Source organism: Mustela nivalis, assembly GCF_964662115.1.
Source record: "Mustela nivalis genome assembly, chromosome: 5".
Classification (NCBI taxonomy): domain Eukaryota; kingdom Metazoa; phylum Chordata; class Mammalia; order Carnivora; family Mustelidae; genus Mustela; species Mustela nivalis.
Genome location: NC_139024.1, coordinates 14518357 through 14540983, shown reverse-complemented (window position 1 = coordinate 14540983; position 22627 = coordinate 14518357). Strand labels below are relative to the sequence as shown.

At 41.1% G+C, this 22627-nt stretch overlaps 1 protein-coding gene across 18 annotated transcripts in view; it reads left to right on the top strand.

Moving 5' to 3' along the window:
• The window catches only part of ESR1 (estrogen receptor 1), a 413977-nt gene that overhangs the window by 385472 nt on the left and 5878 nt on the right, over positions 1-22627 (top strand). For all 18 annotated transcript variants that reach the window (XM_082730084.1, XM_082730096.1, XM_082730087.1 and 15 more), the window contains one exon: positions 19590-19773. In XM_082730084.1, coding sequence (XP_082586210.1) covers positions 19590-19773 — 184 coding nt within the window. The remainder of the gene's footprint in view (positions 1-19589; positions 19774-22627) is intronic.

Below are 22627 nucleotides of genomic sequence, written 5' to 3'. Positions count from 1 at the left end.
TGGTGAATAGAACAGGTTCACCCACTTAATTTTGTGAGTATTTTGGTCTCTTCAAAGAAACTATCTCCCAAAATTTTAAAGAATGAAAAACATATAAGAGTAAACACAATGAAGGGATGGAATATGCCTATAAAGGTGAGAAAATATATTTTTTTTAAATTTCTGAAGAAGGAGTTGATAAAGTAAGTTGATTGGGACAATAAAGGTAAAGAGAGTGGAGAGAATTTGCTCGGGCTGGAGACTAGAACAAGCCTGGAGCTAGATTTGGGGTATATTTTGATCTATTAGAAGTTGTACCCCAAAGTTTTTAGAAGAAAAAACCCTATGTGTATACAAAAAATAAAGTTAGATACATTGAAGTATAAAATATGACTATAATAATGTAGGTTCAAAGAAGATTTTTTTTTCATGAAAGGTACTATTAAGATAAAATAATTTAAAAAGTTAAAAGAGGAAAGGGTAAAAGTTAAAAATAATTGGCAGAAGAAAAATAAAATTTAAAAAATTAATTAACTGCAAGACTAAAGAATCATGGGAAGAAAGCCATGAATTCCATGCTTTGCTTATTCCTCCTTTGGAATTCCGCTGTTCTCCTTGGTAAGTGAACTTGGTCTTGGCCACATTTCTTATTGATCTTCTGGGGGAGGGGCCTGTTGTAGTGATTCTCAAGCGTCTTTGCCCGAGGCAGAATGGCACCGCCCTTACCAGGGCCTGGGCTAAGTAATCAGCTCAGGTTCACTTTCAAGAGCTTTTGTGCCCTGAGTGCTTTCGGCAGAGTTCCGGAGGACGGGAATGAAAATGGCGGCCTCCCAGTCTCTCGCCTGGAGGAGCCGAGGGCTGGGGGCCACACTCCTCAATGCGCCCTCAGGGAAAACCGCTCAATTACTCCCATCTCCCTGGCCTCCTGCCGCGCTATGAGCTCATCCAGCCCGTGACCTGTTCAAGGTAACCCCGAGCTGTGAGCTCACTCTTGGCTCTGTCTCTGTAGCCGGCTTCCCCGTTCTCATACCTGCAAGCTCTGCAACACTCAGACACCCCCAATCCTTCTGTGACTTCTCGGGACCTGGGGCCACGCTGACCCCGCGTGGGCTTCACCCCAGTTTAGCTTCTGGAGCGATGTCCCCTCAGTGGAGCAGACTTTTAAAAGTCCTGATTTTGTGCTCCGTTGCTCCCCTGCTTGCCAGGAACTGGCCCCTCTCCCGGGGGTCTATCTTCCCGTGGCTTTGGATTCACTTCTCTGCCAGTCCTACCTTTCAGAAAGTGGTCGATTTTCTCCTTCTAGGATTGTTGCTCGTCATCTCTTCAATCTCCTGTTGGATTTGTAGGTGTTTGCAATGTTTAGATAAGCTATCTAGCTGCTCTCCTGCTATCTGATGTCATCTCAGCCTGCTACTTCTCCACCATCTTGACTCCTCCCCATATTTACACATTTTAATTAGTGTTATACACATATACTTTCCATAAAAAATATTTTATGGTGCCTGGGTGGTTCAGTGGGTTAGGCCACTGCTTTTGGCTCAGGTCATGATCCCAGGGTCCTGGAATCAAGCCCCACATCAGACTCTCTGCTCAGCAGGGAGCCTGCTTCCCTCTCTCTCTCTCTCTGCCTGCCTCTCTGCCTACCTGTGATCTCTGTCTATCAAAAAAAGAAATAAAATCTTTTAAAAATTAAAGAATATTTAAATGGCTGCATCATCATTCAGGAGGATATATCCTCATGCATTCAACAAATATGATATTAGTCATTTAAGTGCTTTCTCTTTTTCTGGTTTTATAAACTATGCTTGTTTTACATTCTTTTCCTACATATTTTGCCCACATTTGGTTATGACTTTTGGTGTTTGTAGAATTAGGTTTGCTGGTAAAAGGGTACAAAAGGCTCTTGATTGGGACACCTGGGTGGCTCAGTTGGTTAAGCAGCTGCCTTCGGCTCAGGTCATGATCCCAGCGTCCTGGGATTGAGTCCCACATCAGGCTCCTTGCTCAGCAGGGAGCCTGCTTCTCCCTCTGCCTCTGCCTGCCATTCTGTCTGCCTGTGCTCGCTCTCTCCCCCTCTCTCTCTGATAAATAAATAAAAATCTTTTAAAAAAAAAAAGGCTCTTGATTTGTGTTACCTACGGTCCTGGAAAGCCTTATCAAATCACACTTTTACGTAACTGTAACCTTATCATGCAATGTGAAAGATAGGTGAGTACAGACCGCAGGCCAGGTGGGAGAGGGCAGATGGCTTTCTGCTGCCCAGTTACTGCCCTCTGCTGTGAAAGACCCATAGGTAGCAATTTCTTCATCAGTCATATTATAAGTGTCATGTTAGGAACCTTCAAGTTAGCCCCTTTGGAAGCCAATTATCACCTAGAGAATTTTGTTTTATGTTATTGTCTGTATAGGTGCTTATTATGTTAAATTTAAGGTTTGTGACTTACCCAGATACTGGACCTGCCCTTATTCCAAGCTCAGAGTACACAAAGGCCTGCTATTTTATGTTCCGCCTTTTGCTCCTGGTTCCTTTACCACTGATTTTTTAAAAGTGATATTTATAAAAAGAAAGACACCAGGTTGAATGGCTGGAAGTACACTTCTCTTCATTGGTTTCCTCAACCAGCAAAGAGAAATAATTCTAAACAGTCCTGCCAGCCTTATGGGTTTGTTATGTCAGAGCAAGATAACTTAAGAATATAAGCCAATATCATCATTACAATTAGAGGCTTTTTTCCCCAAATGGAAAATATTAAGCAATCGAATAAGATTGAAGATTAGAAACTCATCCAGGGAAAGACAACTTGGTTCCTTCTGTGGTTTCATTTGCTCTGGACTCTGGGGCTTTGTGAGAATGAGATGACCTTTCCTAGTCCCTAATGAACTTGGAAGATGCAGCTTACTGCCTGAGCCTACTACTATTCCAACCATGTCATTCTCTGGTGATGGAGGGGCTGCCCATTCTAAGAGCACCCTGTCCAATGTCGCTGATGCCCCAAGGATCAAATGCAGGCCTGTCTCCACATTCTCACAGCTGGAAGCAGACAGATGTTGAGCAAGCTAGTCCAGCTCCAACTCAGAACAATTGTCGGCCCTAAGGATGGCTAATCAGGGCTGTTGGGAAGGGACCAGCAGGAGCAGTTTGTTTATTCTTTAAAACTGGCATCAACAATGATGAATTAAACCCAGAATGTAAAATTCATCTTCTTTTTGACAGGTGAAGAAGCATTTGCTCTTTCTCTTGATATAGCAAAGGTCACTCATTTTTTTACAATTTAAATTCAATTAAATAACATGTAGTGTGTTATTAGTTTCAGAGGTAGTGGTCAGTGCTTCTTCCATCTTATGTAATACCCTATGCTCACCACATTATGTGCCCTCCTTAATGTGATCACCCAGTTACCTCATTCCCCCTACTCCCCTGCAAATGTCACTCTTCGAGTAAGAGCACATAACCTTCGCATTCAGTGAAAGCCAAACACTCAACATCTCCTAGTAAAACTTCAGTGCCATGCTACTTTGCATTCCAACTCGCAAGTCCTCTGGGGACAAAAAAGTGTTGCCAGTTTTTGAAGCTGATCCTCTTTTGTACTTAGACATTAGTTTGGGTTATTGATGACATGTTAGGAACATTTCCAGATAAGAAAATTATTCTCAGCAGCTTTAGTGACAGAAGTGTTAGCTTTATTTCTTGTCAAAGTGACAAGCCTTGAAGAGTTTCAGAAATGTGAACAGCCTTAGGGATGATAGAAATATTATGAAAATGTGATAAGTAATATCTCTACAACAAGCTCCTCATTCCTTGGAATTTCCATTCACTAGCTGTATTTCTCTCTCATCAGTCCAGGCTCCAACAAAGCTCATGAAATAATAGGAATGAAAGGGACTTTTATTTTGTATTTTTAATAGCATTTTCCTCCACCAAATTATGAAAGTCCTACATGCCCAAGGCAGAGAACTTGGAAAATACAGGAAAACCACCAAGAAAAATAATCTCCTAAGGATTCATAATTTTGCTACACAAAAGTAATCATTGTCAACATTTTGGTGAAAGTTCTTAATTAAAGAGACTCTGAGAAGATGTCCATGTACACTGTGTTCCTTCCATTCTCCACACCATCCTGCATGGTTTTGAAAGACTGCATTGCTCCTAAGTCATCCCAGGACAACTATTAGTTTTTTTCAAATATCTCTGGAGGTGAGCCCATTATCAATTATGTCTAGTTTCTCACAAACCTTGAAATTAGGAAATTCTCTGTGTAGTTTCTGAGCAGTAGGCTAAGTGTGAAGGATATCTGGGTTCTGGTCCCAGCTCTGTCACTTATTTACTGACAGGGTGACCGCAGGCCAATCCAGCCTCATTGTCCTGCCTTAAACCCTTCTTAGCTCTAGTGTCCACTGGCCTGGTTCCCTAACTCTTAGAGCCTTTTTCCAATGATTAAAGTCACTGAAGGGGATCAGTGGGTTTGGGAGGTTTTTACATTAAAATTTTTTTTAAATTTTATTTTTGTTTAATTATTTATAGACTTTATTTTTTAGAACGGTTATATATTTTAGAGCAGTTTAGAGCAAGACTGGGTGAAAGGTACAGGGATTTCCCATGTACCTCCTCTACCCCCAGCACATAGCCTTCCCCACTATCAAAATCCTGCACCAAAATGGTACATTTGTTGTACCACTGATGAACCCATATTATATACCGTTACCACCCGCAGTCCATAGTTGACATTAGTCATGCTTGGTGTTGTCAAGCATGGTTTTGACAAATGGATAATGGCACATACCCACCATGATAGCAACCTCTGGCATAGTTTCCCTGCTCTAACAGTCCCCTGTACTCTGCACATACAGTCTTCCTTCTTCCCTCCCTCAAAAACAATGATCTTTTTTTACTCTCTCCATAGTTTTGCCATTTTTTATAATATCATATAGTTGGGATCATATAATATATAGTATATAGTCTTCCCAGGTTGTCTTCTTTAACTTAGTAATATGCCTTTAAGATTCCTCCACATCTCTTGATAGCGGCATAGCTCATTACTTTGGTTCACTGTCTGGAGGCACCACAGTTGATTTATCCATTCACCTGCTGTAAGACATTTTGGTTGCTTCCAAGTTTGAGCAGTCATAAATATCCATGTTCAGGTTTTTGTGTGGACATACATTTTCAACTCATTTGAGTAAATACCAAGGAGGGTGATTATTGGATCTTAGGGTAAGGGGATATTTAGTTTCATAAGAACCTGCCAAACTGTCTTCCAAACTGTCTTCCAAAGTGGCAATACCACTTTTCATTCCTACTAGAGCTCCTGTTTCTCTAGATCCTTGCCTGCATGTGGGGGTGTCAGTGTTATAGATTTGGGACATTCTGATAGGTGTATAGTGGTATCTCATTCTTTTTCTAATTTGCAGTTCCTTAATGGCACATGACCTGGAGCATCTTTTCATATGCTTGTTTGCCCTCTGTATATTTCTTCTTTAGTGAGGTATCTATTCAGGTCTTTTGCCCCCCCCCTTTTTTTTTTAATTTTTTAGTATAGCTGACACAAAATGTTATGTTAGTTACAGGTATACAACTTAGTGATCTGACAAGTTTATACATTATGCCATGTTCACCACAAGTGTAGCTCCCATCTGTCCCATTACATCATCACCTTTACAATGACACTGTATTCCTTATGTTCTGCATTTATTCCCATACTGTTCTTATTACATAACAGGAAGTCTGTATCTCCTTTTCCCCTTCACCCATTTTGTCCAAACACCTATCTCCCTCCCCTCTGGCAAATGTCAGTTGGTTCTCTATTTAGAGGTCTGATTCCACTTACAATGGAATCATATGGCATCTGTCTTTCTCAGTCAAAGTTGTTTCATGTAGCATAATACCCTCTAGGTCCATCCATTTTGTCTGAAATAGCATGACCTCATACTTTTTAAGGCTGTGTAACATTCCATTGTGTAGGGATACCACATTTTCATATTCGTTCATCCACTGTTGGACACTTAGGCTGCTTCCATGTCTTAGCTGTTGTAAATAATGCTCCAAATATCTTTCCGTGTTTGTGTTTTCCCTGGGTAAATACCCTGTAGTGGAATTATTGGATCATATGGTATTTCTATTTTTAATTTTTTGAGGGATCTCCATACTGTTTTCCACAATGGCTGTACCAATTTACATTCCTGCCAACAGTGCATAGGGTTCCTTTTTCTCATCAACAGTTATTTCTTGTCTTCTTCATGATTTTAGCCATTCTAACAAGTGTGAGGTAATGTCATTATAGTTTTGATTCAGATTCTCCTGATGATTAGTGATGTTGAGCATCTTCTCATGTGTCTGTTGGCCATCTGGATGTCTTCTTTGGAAAAAGGTCTGTTCAGGTCCTCTGCCCATTTTTTGAAAAGACTTTTTTTTTTTTTGGTGTTGAGTTGCATAAGCTCTTAATATATTTTGGATATTAACCTCTTACCAGATATGTCCCTTGCAAATATCTTCTCCCATTCATTAGGTTATCTTTTTGTTTTCTTGATGGTTTCCTTTTCTGTGAAAAAACTTTTTAGTTTGGTGTAGTACCAGTAGTTTGTTTTCTTTGCCTTAAGAGACATATCTAAAAAAAAAAAAATGTTGCTACAGCTGATATTAAAAAGATTACTGCCTGTGGTCTTTTCAAGGATTTTTGTGGTTTCAGGCATTACATAGAGGTCGTTAGTCCATTTTGACTTTATTTTTGTGTATGGTTTTAGAAAGTGATACATTGTCATTCTTCTTCTGCATATGGCTGTCCAGTTTTCCCAACACCACTAACTGAAGAGACTGTCTTTTCCCCACTGTGTATTCTAACCTCCCTTGTCATAGATTAATTGACCATATAAATTTGGATTTATTTCTGGTCTCTATTCTGTTCCATTAATCTGGGTGTCTGTTTTTGTGCCAGTATCCTTCTATTTTGATTACTACAGATTTGTAGTAGATCTTGAAATTGGAAATTGTGATACCTCCAGCTTTTTTCTTCTTTCTCAGATTTGCTTTCACTATTCAGGATCTTAATCTGGTTCAGTGCAAATTTTAATATTATTTGTTGTAATTTTGTGGCCCATTTTTAAATTGGGTTGTTCATTTTCTTATTGTTGACTTTTAGGAGTTCTTTTTATATTTTTTTATGATTCACAGACCTGTACCCTGGGACAAATAATACATTATGTGTTAATAAAAATAATTTTTTAAAAAAGAGTTCTTTGTATATTTTGTATGAGAGTCTTCGGCAGGTATCTTTTGCAAATATTTTCTCCCAGTCTGTGGCTTGTCTTCTCATTCTTTTATGATCATTGGTTTTTAAACATTCTTCTGCTTGAAGACTTATGTTCTAGAAGGAGGCTCTGGTGGAGGAGGAGAGGCTGAGTAAGTAGGATCCAGCCCCCTTCCTTCAATTCTCCAGCTTTTGAAGTTTCACTTCACCAAGTTTATAATGTGAGGGTTTTAAATGAGGTTCACATTTTTCAGAGGTTTTGATTCTCAAAATTGTTTAAAAACTACTGAACTAGATGAATGTAAGGCCCCCTTTAAATCTATAATTCTGGAATTCTGCATCTCCTATTTACAATGTGATATAACCTTTCTCTCCTTACAGAAAAATGAGAAAACTGTCACAGTCATGTGGCCCTTTATCAATATAATGTTCATCTACTGTCGTGTTCACTCAAAATGATGAAACTGGTAAACCCAAAGAACCACAGATGCCATTATGGAGCATTATCAGCCATTTCAGTTTTATATCGAGGTTTTATATCTAGGTAGAAATTATATCTGAAACCTTGTGGCTCTGGAGATAAACATACAAATCAAGACCAAGAATGTGCGACCTTCCTCTATTAGCAACCAGTGCTGAACATTGCAAGATATTCAAGTTGTGCTGTTCAATTCGGGGGGATGAGCTCATGCACATTTCTGCCTATAATATATTCTTAATCATATGGCACTTTTGTTCTGGCTTCAAAGCTAAGTCAGATGAATATTTATAAACATTTGCATTCACACTAACACTGTTGATTTGGCAGAAGGTGGAGGGATGTCTTTTTAATTACTTGATGCACATATAGCCTCTTTCACAGAGAATTTGAAATGGCTTCGTAAAATTCTGTGCAACATAAAGGAGTAAACAGATAATTGGCAAAATTTATAAAAAAGGAAAATAGAGTGACTGAAATAATAAATCCAGGAGTCGAATTAGCATGCAGAAGCACATCTGTACAGTTCTGTGGAGCAGGCCACAAATTTGGCTCTAACTTTCCTTCTCTTGGCCAAAGCATAGAGGAGAACACATTCCATTACAAGGTTCACAGACTTTTAATAAAAATAAAAGTAAATAGACCAGTTGTTTAACATAAAAACTCTCCTTTGGGCAAATCTCTACAAAGTCTGTTTCTCACAATTAAGGCTTGATAAGGATAAATAGAACTGAAAACTGGGAGTGTTTTATTCTCTGGTGGTGAGAAACCAGATGCAGATATTTTGGGTTGCCAGTTAGGAGAAGATCCAGGTGTTTTGATAATAAGCTGGGCAGTGGTCAGGGCTAATGGCTTCTACAGAAAATTGTTAACTGCTTATAATATCTGATAGGATGAGTTCAGGCCTTTACCATTGTATCACGGGTGAAGGTCAAGGTCTGGATTAAGGCGTTGATAGTCAGTAGCGTTCATGTGGAGGAAGTATCCAGATGTTGTTTCATTTCATGATGTACCAGCATAGGAGTCCAATCTCCAATCTGCCCATTCTGGTCATTTTCCTTTCTGGGCATTTTGTGCAGATAATCCAGGTGTGATCTGCCTGCTGCTGATGTATAATAAAAGGTTTAAAGGTTTAAAAAAAGGTTGTATTATCTTGATCATGAATTTGGCTAGGGCACAGGGAATATCTTGTCCCTTTTCCCCCATTCCTCAGATGGGGAGACTCAAGATAGTTTTGGGTGCAGTCACCTTGCGGTGTCTTTATTCACATGCTGACAGTTGATGCTGGCTGTCAGATGGGACATCAGCTGGAGCTGTCAGTGAAGGGGCTTATCTGTGGTCTCTCCTCCCACTCCCCCACAGCCTGGTGCACTGCCCCTTTTAGGGGTGGCAAGGGCTCCAGAAGCCAGTGTCCCAGCTGACAAGGCAGAAGCTGCATGGCCTTGTGTGATAGTCCCTTAGAAGTCACACAGCATCACTTCCAGTCCATTTTTATTTTTTTAATTACAAGCAAGTCACAGATCCACCCAGACTCAAGGGAGGGCATAGCTTGGACATCTCTAGGGGAGGCGTGCAGGCATCATATCATAGAGAAGCATGTTGAATGGGAAATATTATTGTGGTCACCTTTGGAAAATACAGTCTGCTCCAACATGTAAGACTTGCTTCCTGCTCTGTGTTGTCACTCATTACCCCTAAAATGCCAAGCAAGAAAAAATAGGTCCAGGGAAAAGAATTTATGCAGATTGTTTTGGCCTACCTTCTCTGGGGGGGGGGGGGGGGGGAATGAAACCCTCAAGGCCTTCTGAGACCAGGCCAGCTACTAGGACTGGGAGTTCTGCATGGAACCTTGCGAGTAAATCCCTCTGTAATAGATGGGCTGCACATTTTCCATCAAATGTTCCTTCAGAATATCTTCTTCTTGACCTCAGAAACCTAGTTGACTGTTTGAGGAATACAAAAATCAGAACCCTGGTGCTTTCTTTATACGTTACAGATATAACTAACCAAAATAAGGCTTTTAAGCAAAACATGGACCCATAATGGAATCATCTAAAAAGGTATAAGGTTAGGATACAATTTACTAAAAATATTAAAAACTGCCATTTTTTAATTTGAGTATAGTTGACACACAATATTACAGTAATTTCAGGTGTAAAATATAGTGATTCAATAGGCTTATACATTGTGCTGTGCTCATCCAAGTGTAGCTACCATCTGTCCTCATATGTCACTATTATAATATCATTGACTGTGTTCCTTATTCTGTGCCTTTTATTCCTGTGATCTATTCATTCCATAACTGGAAACCTGTATCTCCTTCTCCCCTTCACTCATTTTTCCCAATCTCCCATACAACTGCAATTTAATATATAAAAACTACATGCAAAAGAATGAAACTGGACCACTTTCTTATACCCTATATAAAATAAACTTAAAATGGATTGAAGACCTGAAATCATAAAATTCCTAGAAGAACACATGGCTATAACTGCCTTGACATCGGTCTAGTATTATTTTTTTGGATCTGTCTCCTCAGGAAAGGACAACAAAAGCAAAAACAAACGAATGGGACAACATTAAATTAAAAGGCTCTTGTATAGTGGAGGAAACCATCAGCAAAATGAAAAGACATCCCACTGACTAGGAGAAGATATTCTCAAATGAAGTATCCAATAAAGATTTAATATCCAAGGTAGACAACATATACAGCAAAAGACAAACAATCCAATTTTTAAAATGGCAAAGGACCTGAATAGACATTTTTCCAAAAAAGACATCCAGATGGCCAACAGGCATAAGAACAGATGCTCGAAATCCTGAATCATCATGAAAATACAAATTAAAACCACAGTGAGTTACAATCTCACTCTTTTCATAGTGGCTACTATCAGAAAGACAAGAAATAACAAATGTTAGGCTGTGAGGAAAAGGCAACCCTCGTGCACTGTTGGTGGTAATGTAAATTGGTGTAGCTACTGTGGAAAATAGTATGAAGGGTCCTTTAAAAATTAAAAATAGAACAACCATATGATTCAGCATTTCTTCTTCTGGGCATTCAAAGAAAATGAAAATGTTAATTCAAAAAGACATATGCATCCCTACGTTGATCACAACATATTTACAGTAGCCAGGACATAGAAGCAGCCCAAGTGTCCATGTCCACCCATAGATGAATGAATAAAGAAGATGTGAGATACAGGTATAAGGTTAGGATACAATTTACTACAAATATTAAAAACTGTGTGTGTGTTTTGTGTGTTTGTGTATACACACAATGGAATATTACTCAACTATAAAGAAGAATGAGATCTTACCATTTGCAACAACATGGATGGACCTAGAGGGTATTATACCAAATTAAAGGAGTCCAAGAAAGAGAAATACTATAGGATTTCACTTATATGTGTAATCTAAAAAGCAAAACAATGAAACAACAGAAACAGAGTCATAGGTACAGAGAACAAACTGGTGGTTGCCAGAGGGGAGGTATTTGGGGAGATGGATGAAACAGGTCAAGGAAATTAAGAAGCACAGTCTTAAAGTTATAAAATTAACAAGATACAGGGATGTAGTATCCATCACAGGGAATATAGTCAATAATATCGTAAAAACTTTGCATGGTGACAGATGGTAATTAGATTTGTCATGGTGATCATTTCATAATCTATGTAAGTATCAAATTACTATGTTCTACATCTGAGAATAATATAATATTGTATGTCAATTATACTTCAATAAAAAACCGAGACACATGGCTGTCACTTAAATTATTTTCTTAAGTATAAATTTAAGATTTCTTCTCAAGTCAATTAAGTCAGTTCATCAATTTCACCATGTGAAGTCATTATAGGGCTTGTCCTTTGAGTCAGCTTGAAAGTATTGACATACAATGTATTTACCTTTTAGGATTTTTAGTAGATTTCATTAAAAATTATACTAAATTGGTAAATATCACTGAATCATTAGCATATGATCTCATAGTCATCTGTGCCAAGAAGGTACCCATGAGTAGTACATGGTGATGCTAGATGGACCACTGTGTTCTTATGTTGGGTTCTGGCAAGAACACTTGTCTTCACTGTGATCCCTCTCACTTTGAGACCACTTAAAAGAGGACTTGAATGACTGTGATTTCACAAATACTAGTGTAACAGTAAATCTTGCTCAAGGATTAGGTTATGAACAGGCTTTTCACTTTTCAGGTAAATAATCACATCAGTAGAAGGATGATAAGTTGTTTGAGTTCTTCACATACTTTTAATGTTAACCCCTTAGTAGATATATGTTCTTTCTCAGGATTGGTTTGGCTATTTGGGGTCATCCTTTGTGGCTTCATGCAAAGTTTAGAATTATTTATTCCAGGTCTGTGAAAGGTGCCATTGGGCTTTTGGTAGAGATTACACTGAATATGTAGATTGCTTTGGATAGCATAGGCATTTTGACAATCTTAACTCTTACTATCCATGAGCATGGATATCAATGTAGCTATTTGTGTCTTCTTCCATTTTTTGTTGTTGTTGTTGTTGGTGGTGGTGGTGTCTTATAGTTTTCAGATTACTGGTTTTTCACCTCCTTGGTTAAATTTATTCCTAGGGATTTTATTCTTTTGGGTGCAGTTGTAAATGAGAGTGTTTTTTTAAATTTCTCTTTCTGACAGTTTGTTATAGAAGCATAACAGATTTCTGAATTTTGTTTTTGTATTCTGCATCTTTACTGAATTCATCTATTAGTTCTAACAGGTTTTTTGTGGAGATTTTAGTATTTTTTACATATAGTATCAAGTCATCTGCAAATAGCAACAGTTTTAGTTCTTCTTTTGTAATATAGATGTCTTTTATTTCTGGTTTCTTGCCTAATTACTATGGCTAGAAGTCCCAATACCATATTGAAAAAAAGTAGCTAGGGTGGGCTTTCTTGTCTTATTTTTTATCTTAGAGGAAGAGCTTTCAGCTTTTCATCATACTGTTGAGTATGATGTTACCTGCGGGTTTGTCCTATGGTCTTCATTATTTTGAGGTCCTTCCTCTCTATACACACTGTGTTGAATGTTTTATCATAAATGAATTCTGAATTTTTTTCAAATGCTTTTTCTGCATTTATTTAGATGATCAAATGATTTTTATTCTTCATTTTGTTAGTGTGGTACATCACATTGCTTTGCAGATGTTAAATCATCCTTGCATCCCTGGACTTTATCATGATGGATAATCTTTTTAATGTGTTATTGAATTTAGTTTTCTTATATTTTTGTTGAGGATTTTGCATTTCTATTCATCAGGGATATTGACCTGCAATTTTCTTTCCCTTTCTTTCTTTCTTTTTTTTTTTTTTTTTTTTTTTTTTTTTCTGTAATGTCCTTGCTTTTGGTAACAGGGTGGTGCTAGCCTCATAAAATGGGTTTGGGAGCACTCCTTCCCCGTCAGTTTTTTGGAGGATTTTGAGAACGATGTGTCTTAAATCTTGGGGTGTTTGGTAGCATTCATCAGTGAAACCATCTCATCCTGGGCTTTTGTTTGTTGGGAGTTTTTTGATTACCAATTGAATCTCCTTACTAGTAATCGGTCTATTCGGATTTTCTATTTGTTCATGATTTAATCTTGGAAGACTGTGCGTTTCTAGGAATTTATCTATTTTTTGCTAGATTGTCCGATTTTTTAGCACACAATTATTTGTAATAGTCTCTTATGATCCTTTGTATCTTTGTGGCATCAGTTTTAACTTGTCTTTGATTTTTTATTGTATTTATCTGCACCCTCTCTCTTTTTTCTTTTCTTTTTTTTTTTTTTTTTTTTGGTGAATTTAGCTAGAGGTTTGTCAATTTTGTTTATCTTTTGAAAGAAGCAGCTCTTAGTTACATTAGTCTTTTTTTTTATTGTGTGTTTCAGATTTTATTTCATTTATATCTGCTCTCATCTTAATTATTTCTTTCCTCTTACTAACTTGGGGCTTCATTTGTTCTTTTTTCTAGTATCCTTCAGTGTGAAGTTAGATTGCTTATCTGAGATTTTTCTTACTTCTTGAGGTAGGCCATTATAGCTATGAACTTCCTTTTTAGAATTGCTTTTGCTCCATCGCAGAGATTTTGAGCTGTTGTATTTCATTTTCATTTCTCACAAGGTATTTTTTTTCTTCATTGACCCATTGGTTCTTTAGTAGAATGTTGTGTCATCTCTTTGTATTTGTGATTTTTCCAGTTTTCCTATTCTACTCATCTCTAGTTTTGTACCAATGTGGTCAGAAAAGACGCTTGGTATGATTTCAGTCTTCTTAAGTTTACCAAGACTTTTTCTGTGGCCTAAAAAGTGATCTGTTTTGGAGAATGTTCCATGTGCACTTGAGAAGAATGTGTATTCTGCTGCTCTTGGATGGAATGCTCTGTATCCTTTGCTCTAACATGTCGCTTAAGGCTGGTCGCTGGTCTTTCCTTACTGATTTTCTGTCTGGATGCTATATCTGTTTAGGTAAGTGGGTTGTTAAAGTCCGCTACTATTGGGGCACTTGGGTGGCTCAGTGGGTTAAGGCCTCTGCCTTCGGCTCAGGTCATGATCCCAGGGTCCTGGGATCGAGCCCCACGTCGGGCTCTCTGCTCTGCGGGGAGCCTGCTTTCTCCTCTCTCTCTCTGCCTGCCTCTCTGTCTACTTGTGATCTCTGTCTGTCAAGTAAATAAATAAAATCTTAAAAAAAAAAAAAAAAAGTCCGCTACTATTATTGCATTGCTCCCTTGGGTCTGTTAATGTCTGCTTTCTATATTCTAGCCCTCCTATTTTGGGTGCATAAATATTTACAAATGTTATATTCTCTTGTTGGATTAACCCTTTTATTGTTAGGTAATACCCTTCTTTGTCTTTGGTTAAAGTTGTTAATTTAAAGTCTATATTTTCTGACATAAGTACTACATCATATGTCTGTCATATGGCTATGCCTACTTTTCATTTCTAGTTGCACAGAATATCTTATTTCATCCCTTCTCTTTCAGTCTCTGTATGTTCTTATATCTGAAATACACTCTTATACAAAAACATATCTGATCTCAAATGCTCATAACTTTTAAGAACTTAAAAAGGCCTTAGAGACAATTTCCTTTGGATAAGCAATGGAGAAGTGATGATTAATTGGAAAAAGAAACAACAATACATGTAAGTGGTGATCAAGAAATCTGTGGGAAATCCCTGGAGACAATGTCTGTCCAAGACAGAAGACAAGAACCCCAAAATAATTTTAACATGTACTTTTCACAAAATAGATTTCTTACTGTGCCACAAAATTATTTAAAAACACATAGGTGCAAAACCACAATATTTCATTAATGTCCACTGTTTTATAATAGTTGATTCTGTTTCTGTTTAGAAGAAATCTGTTCTATAAATTGCAACCAGGTATGTTTCCTATGTAGTACTTGTACACCTGCACTGAAATCATTTCAACTAACCATATTGTTGGAAAGCTTATGTAATACATTCAATTGGCTACATCAAGTGAATAAATTTTTTAATAATTTTGAGAAAAAGTATTCCATTTAAGCTTCCCCTGCTATACAGACACCTGCATACTGGACTTCTTGTGTACAGTCTTGCAAAAACTTTTTGCTACAGAATTTTTATTTATAATAGGATTAATTCATTAGTACATTCAAGAAAATATCCTTCATCTTTTGGGACTGTCCCACACCTTGTAGGACATCCAACAGGTTTCTCCCATTAAGTAGCTGTAGCCACCATGAGCTGTCCCAATGCCCCACAGGGCACAGTCCAACTGCAGTCATAGGTGAAGCACAAAGCCAATGGACGCTCATCCAACTGCCAGTCTTGAAGGTACTTCTGAGCTGTCATGCTCTTGGCTTACTTTAGGGTTAAAGGCCTAAAGGCTGACGTAAGGACTAATCCCTGGGTGAACAGGATAGAAAGAGAAGTCCCTTTTGATGCAAGTGCAGTGGCAGCTTGCTGGCCCAGACTACTTACCTCTGTGGACTTGAGGAGTTTTCTTTGCTACCTTTACCCTTTGAGTCTCTCTCTCTCTCTCTTTTTTTTAAATTTGGTTAAACGGCCATAGAGTGAAGGATTCTCTCAGAGTCTACTGTCATTTTCTTCCTTTTGGAAGAGAAAACACGGGTCCTTCTTTGAAGAATTGGTCCTGAAACAACTGCTGAGCCATGGGCCTTGGAACTTTTCATTCCCTCCGGAGCAGTCAGATGTGCCACCAGTGCAGGTCCGTGGTTGGTTGTGCTAGGTCTTCCTTCGGGGCATGAGCACATGCATATACACCCTCAGGGCCCATGCCTGCATTCCTCCAGCTTCCAGAAGACTCCATTATCTGGACAAGTAAAAGAAGCAGATGGGGAGAAAAGAAGGAAGAAGGAAGAACAAGGAGATCCAAGCAGAATGAGAGGAGGAAGAGAGTGGAATCAAGAGTCAGTGAGAGCAAGAGAGTGAGAGAGATTGGCTGCGGTCTCTTCTGTACGGGGGAGGGGGTCCTTGTGGCTTCTCTCCTCCTTCTTTTCTACCACGAGATTTCTCCATAGACTCTTCCTGCATCTCCCAGTGTTGGCCAAGATTCAGAGTATGTAGAAGCTCAGATTTGCTAATAACATTTTAAGACTGGATAATGACATCCAGATTGGTTTTTTCCATCTTGGGGATTTGGAGCAGCTCTGGGAGTTGCAAAGCCAGTCTTGTTGCAGGAATATTTCTGAAGGCCCTCACTGTCTGATCACTGGCGCTGGGCTGCTAGGCACCGTGGTGCAGCTGTCCAGGGTGGCAGAGACCACCTGGGATATGGAAATTACCAGCAACCCAGTTTTTCATTGGCCGGAACACCTGAAGTATTCTGGGACTTTGGATTTCTGTTGTTTTTCACAAAAGTCTCCTTAGGGGCAACAGGTAGCAAACATGGGCCACATTTTGCCAGAAAAGCCAACAAGGATGGTGGCTGCTGTTGTCCATTACTGGCGTTTCAACGGACTGTATTTTTATTCCAGAGTATATTTACACAGCAAGGAAGCAACTGTTGACAAGGAAGAAATGATAAGCTGTATTGGTGCCAAAACAGGAGTAGAAAAACAGGCTTATTCTGAGAATGGCCTGCAGCCCAAGAGTCAGTGTTAAGAAAACTCTTTCTCCACTGGCAATATCCTCACTTAAAACATTAACACTTAAAATAAGGCTTGGAATCCCTGTTAAGTATCGTAGTGCATGCTCAAGTAGGTCTTTAGTGAAAGCCTCTAGGCATGCACACGTGGGAGACGAGCAGGTGCGGCTGCGTGTCACCTGGACCCTACTTGTTCCTCGTGTCTTTGGTTCCCTTGAACCAGAACGGGATTTTCGGTGAATGAGGCCAGCATCCCCCGTGGTGACAAAAGAGGAAACTGGTAGAAAATGCATCACCAGAGTTGGTTTAACTCAGCAGTGTGGCCTGGGCAGGTTCCCAGGATACCCATCCAGATGCAGGGCTGTGGGGAGACATGACACTCGGATGTGTGTGATGACAGAGAGGGAAGTGGGAGGTGGGGGTGGAGGAGCTCCGAGGTGCCTTTGACCTCCAACCCGCTGGTGCACCCCTTTCCTGCTCTCCATCGCCTCCAGGCAGACCCCAGGATGCCTGGATGTGCATTTTTCCTAATGGACACTTTCTTTCTCTGTCAACGGTTCACAGGGAACATAGGTAAAGGAATCCAGCAATTTCTTTCTTATTTCACTGCCTGTCTGTTGCTTACTCGTTCTGTGGTCTATTTGCTTTGGCTCAAAGTGCCTCAGGGTACCAAAAGCTACACTATTCTATTCAACTTCATGTAAGCCAAGATCTTAACCATCCTGGTTTTTTTTTTTTTTTTTTTTTTTTTTTTTTAAAGATTTTATTTATTTATTTGACAGAGAGAAATCACAAGTAGGCAGAGAGGCAGGCAGAGAGAGAGAGAGGAGAAAGCAGGCTCCCTGCTGAGCAGAGAGCCCGATGTGGGACTCGATCCCAGGACCCTGAGATCATGACCTGAGCCGAAGGCAGCGGCTTAACCACTGAGCCACCCAGGCGCCCAACCATCCTGGTTTTATTGTTGATGTTTTATTTGTTTAAGTTCAGCCATTTTCCATTCTGGGCAATTACAACTCTGTCTACTTTGGATTCCATGGTGGAGGTATTTCCCCCAGGATCCAATACGGGACGCGCTGTGAGCAGTAACTTGTCACCATCACCATATTACCAGTATAAGGTCAGGGATTCATAGATTTGGGTCTTCACTTGAGGTTACCATTGAGGAACGGGAAGGAAGAGGCGAGAAGAAATCTCTTTAGGAGAAGGCTGGTGGGCCCAATTAACCAATAGAGATTAATAGAGGTTAATATTAACCAACAGAGGTTAAGACCCAAATAAGTGTTTATATACATAAGGTGTTATAAACATATATAAATATGTTTATATATGTTTATATATTTACATATAAACATAAAGTGTATATAAACATACAGTTTATAGACCAAAAAAAGTGTTTATATACATAAATACATAATGCATCATCTGGAGAAAAATATAGCATCATCTGCACCTTGTAACATGGTACATTCAGGTGGGCCTTATTTCTGGAGATTTTTCCTGATGGGAAATCCGTCCCTGTGGTCCCAAGACTGATCCGTCCTGTCTTCCTCTGGCTCTGAATTGTTCCCATCTCTTTTGCATTCACCTTCCTCTGGTCCTTGCGCTGAGTTCACAACTCTAATAGACTCTTTCAGTCGCAAGGGACGGACATCCCACTCCCACTATCTTAAGTAAAAAGGGAATTGGGGAATGTTAGAAAGGAGACTATGGAAGTTCCAAGGTCAAAGGAAAACAATGTAAGAGTGGGACTTCGTGACTGGAGCCAGGATTCCCCACCTGGCCCCTCCCCACTGCCATGTAACGATCACCCCTGCTGACTGTGGCTCAAATCAGTTCTGCAGATGGGCGTTCCCCAAGGGCAGGGAGGGGGGCACTATAGGAAAGCCGAATATTCTCCCCCTCCAAGTTCACAACCTAGAGGGAAGAATTTCCGTCTCACAACTTCCATATACAATCCCAGAAAAAGCTCTGATTGTCTAGCTCAGGGCTAATACTGTCCCAAAGAACGAGTGACCTGATAGTCTAATTTTGGTCCTGAGTCTACTGTGGCCCAAGAAGTCAGGTCTGTCACCAGGAGAAAGGCAAGAGCTGGGGGAAAAACAAACAAAACCCAAACATGCCTGGCAGTGAAAAACAGCAGTTCCCAGGGTCCTCTAGAACCGCCCCCCCCAAATCATAAACCTTTTAGCTGAGGATGAAAAGGCCCTAAGCCTGACCTGAAACATAACAGCAAATTAGATCCTACCTAGAAAAAAACGACCTGAATCACTGAACAGATCATTTGTCGCTCTCCGTGCATCTTACCAGAGTAACACGGGTCTCCTGGGAGTCTCCCTGATAATGACCAGGTGTGGAGTCAGCGTGTGGGGCTTCATTCCCAGCTCAGCTTTGTCCTGAGGACCTCTCTGCCCTTTGGTTTCTTCCTGAGAAAAGGACTAATAATGCCTCTCTCGGGCTGTGGTCGGCATTAATGGGATAGTTTGTGTGGGTGTCAGGCCCGACAGAGAGGGGGTGGCTGGTGACACCATGACGGCCCCAAGGAAACAGTGACTTTCCTGGGTATCTTTATGATAAATCCTGGAAGTCAGCTCCACACAGGAGGCCGGACGGGTTTCTTGGTCCTCTCAGACATGTATATTGACTAGGAATTTTGTAGGGTTGCTTAGATCAAACTTCCCCACTGCTGTGCAGGGTTGTGGGGCAGGGGAAGGGGAAGGTGCTGGCTGGGCATCGGTCGCACGCACACCGCCAGTCTCCTAGACCTCATCCTCTTTCTCTGTCTCTCTCTCTCTCTGCACATGCAGGAGTGTACACATTCCTGTCCAGCACCCTGAAGTCTCTGGAGGAGAAGGACCATATCCACCGTGTCTTGGACAAGATCACAGACACCTTGATCCATCTGATGGCCAAAGCGGGCCTCACTCTGCAGCAGCAGCACCGGCGTCTGGCCCAGCTCCTCCTCATCCTCTCCCACATCAGGCACATGAGGTGAGGCGTCCTTGGGTTCCCCACAGGAGCACCAGGACAGGAGCCCTCAAACATGTTACCGCTGGGCCGGAGAGTGCCGGTGCCTGAAGGCAGATAGCCCTCTTGGCACAGTTCCCGGCACGTGAGGGGCGTGAAGGTGAGGGCAGAGGAGGCCGTCTGGCTAGGGCATGGGGCAGACGGAGAGCTTTCCTAGAGGAGGTGACATTTGTGCTCAGTTGGAAGCCTGCCCAAGGCCCCGTGGGGGGAGGGGTGGGCAATGTGTGGGTTGCGGGAGCACCGCAGTGTTTTTGGTCATTCACTTTGTCCCACCAATCAAGGCCAGTCTGTGAGCACACCTGTCCTCCGGAGGCCCTGGGCGCCTCCCTTATGGTTCCTGCATCGTATTCCCCCAACGCACACTTAGAAATTCTGAGAGACTCTCCGTCCCTAAGCCTTGTGCCTCAGAGAGTCAACAGTGATTCCTCCATTCCTCTCAGACCCCTTCTGGCCACCCCTCCCTGCTGCTGCCCACATCCCCGCCAGCGTTCCTTCTGGATTTCTCCGGTGGCCGCCCGATGCACCTCCCTGCCTTCCATCTTGACCCCCCGAACCCATTCTCCACATCAGAGCCAGAGTGGCCAGCTAATACCACATCGGCTCACGTCATTCCTTTCTTTAAAACCCCGAAGTAGCTCCCCATTGCATTAGTCTCTTTATTTTGCTCATATAACTTGTGCTCTAACCCTACTTAACTTCCGAGGGCTTCCTGAGAGTCTGAGCCCTGGCCGTAAATGACTGTTCTCTGACTCATGGGCGGGCTGCAGGTTGGCTGGCAGCTCTGTCCACCCCCGCTGGGTCCACTCCCACATCTGTGCGGCAGCTGACGGAGGCCGGGCACAGCTGGGAGACTCCAGGTTGGCAAGGCGACTCTGCCTCCGGGGGTCTTTTAGCTTCCTTGTTCCTGCGGGTTAGCTGGGACATACTCTTCTCATAGTGATGGCAGAGGTCCAAGAGAGCAAGCCCGTGAGGGCAAGTTCATCGTCTTTTAGTTGAGTCACATCGATTAGTGCTCCACGGCCAGCAAGTCACACAATGACGCTTAAAGTCAAGATCATGGGCATGTGGCACGCGGAATGGGTTTTTGTGAATGTAAGCTAATCCATCATGGCTTGGGTGCTCTTTCCAGGGAGGGTCTCCGGAGCCCTCACCCAGTTGGAATTTGCACCTTCTTCTTCCCGATTGCTGCTGCCCATTTTATTTTGCTCTCTGCCCCGGTTAGACTAGAAACTCTGTAAGGCAGTTACTGCAGCCCATCTTGGATCATCTGTGCACCCAATACCACCTAGCTTGGTGCTTGGCACATAGGAACCACTCCATGGATATTTTGCATAGGAGTTAAGGAAGAATATTAGCAAAGGAAATGGAGCCTTTCTGTGCCAAAAGGAGAAAGCGGTCTTATTTCCATTTCAAATAGTCCTGTAGAGTGGCTGGCCAGGAGCTTAGTGGATACTATTCCCAGGAACAGAACTCAGCCTGTGGGGCAGAGATAAAGAAAGTAGAGAAAAAAAGAAAAAAGAAAAAATTCTTTACTCCAGAAAGGCCATAAAAATGAGGAGACGTGATGAGACTAGGAATCAGGTACCCATGCGGGATGAAGTTTGTGTGGCTTACACCCAGACCCTAGAAACGGAAATGAAATTTCTTTTCTTAGTGGCTGTGAGGGAAGAGCCAAGGTGTCCGGAGGGTTGGCTTACATTTTAAGGGGCTTTCAAACCTTGAGATGATGCATCAAGTGGCAAGAAGCTTGTCCTATCAAAGTCCCAAGAGTCCCCCTCCCTGGAGAGAACCCTGAAAACTGGCAGCTTCTGGAAAAAAAAAAATGTATCTTATTTTTCTTTGTATCCCTCACAGTCCCATTTTATGTATTGTGTAGGCTCAACATTATTGCTGAGTGCATGAATCTGTGAGTAAATGGGTGAATGAGAATGACTCAATTATTTTTCCTACGCTGTGAATTCAAAATTCCCGTTTGATGACTTCCACTTGCCAAAGTTCGAGAGAGAGAGTGATTGAAGTCTCTGTTTCTCAGGGACTTCCTGTGCATCTGGTGTCATAAACAGAGGACTCACCTTGGCCAGGTAGAGCGGGGGACTGCATTTAGAGTACACATTTCCAGTCCTTTCCCCTCTGTTGTTTTTATGAATATTACAAAGAGGGGAGCAGGGGGTGTGTCAGAATAACAGTCCTCTCCTAGATTTCCCCTTGAAGAAATGTATTCGCTTTTACTCGGGGCTAGGAAGGTCCAAGACATCGTAGAAACCATATTGCAGATGAAGGTTTTTATTTGCTGGTAGGAATTGCTGAATTTTCAAATCTGTCCACTGCTTTTCAGCAGTAGCAAACCTAATTAGTTAAAACCCCAGTATATCTTCACTAAATTTATAGGGCTCTGGTCGTTTTATTGGTAACGTATGACACAGGGCAGCAGCAGTGCGAGAACTCTCTAGAGTTTGCTTGAATTGTGTGAAAAGCTGAAGAGAAGCTGCTCTTCTAGTGAAAGCTGTGAGCATATTCTTTCTCTCTCACTGGGGTGCATGCGTGTACACACACACACACACACACACACACACAGACGATAATGTTTTGGTGCCTTGTTACATCCAGCCTAAATCACAGGACTCTGTTTTATTAAGTTTGGCCCAAGCCATATGTTGTTACTCAGAACACCAGATTTTTTGTGACTATGAATGGTATTCATTAGGTTGCACAAGCAAGACAGTGTGAGATCCAGCGGGCACTTCACATTAACAGCATTTTAAGTGAAAAACAAACAAACAAACTCCACTTAGATATGTAATTAGGTTGTAGTGTTGTA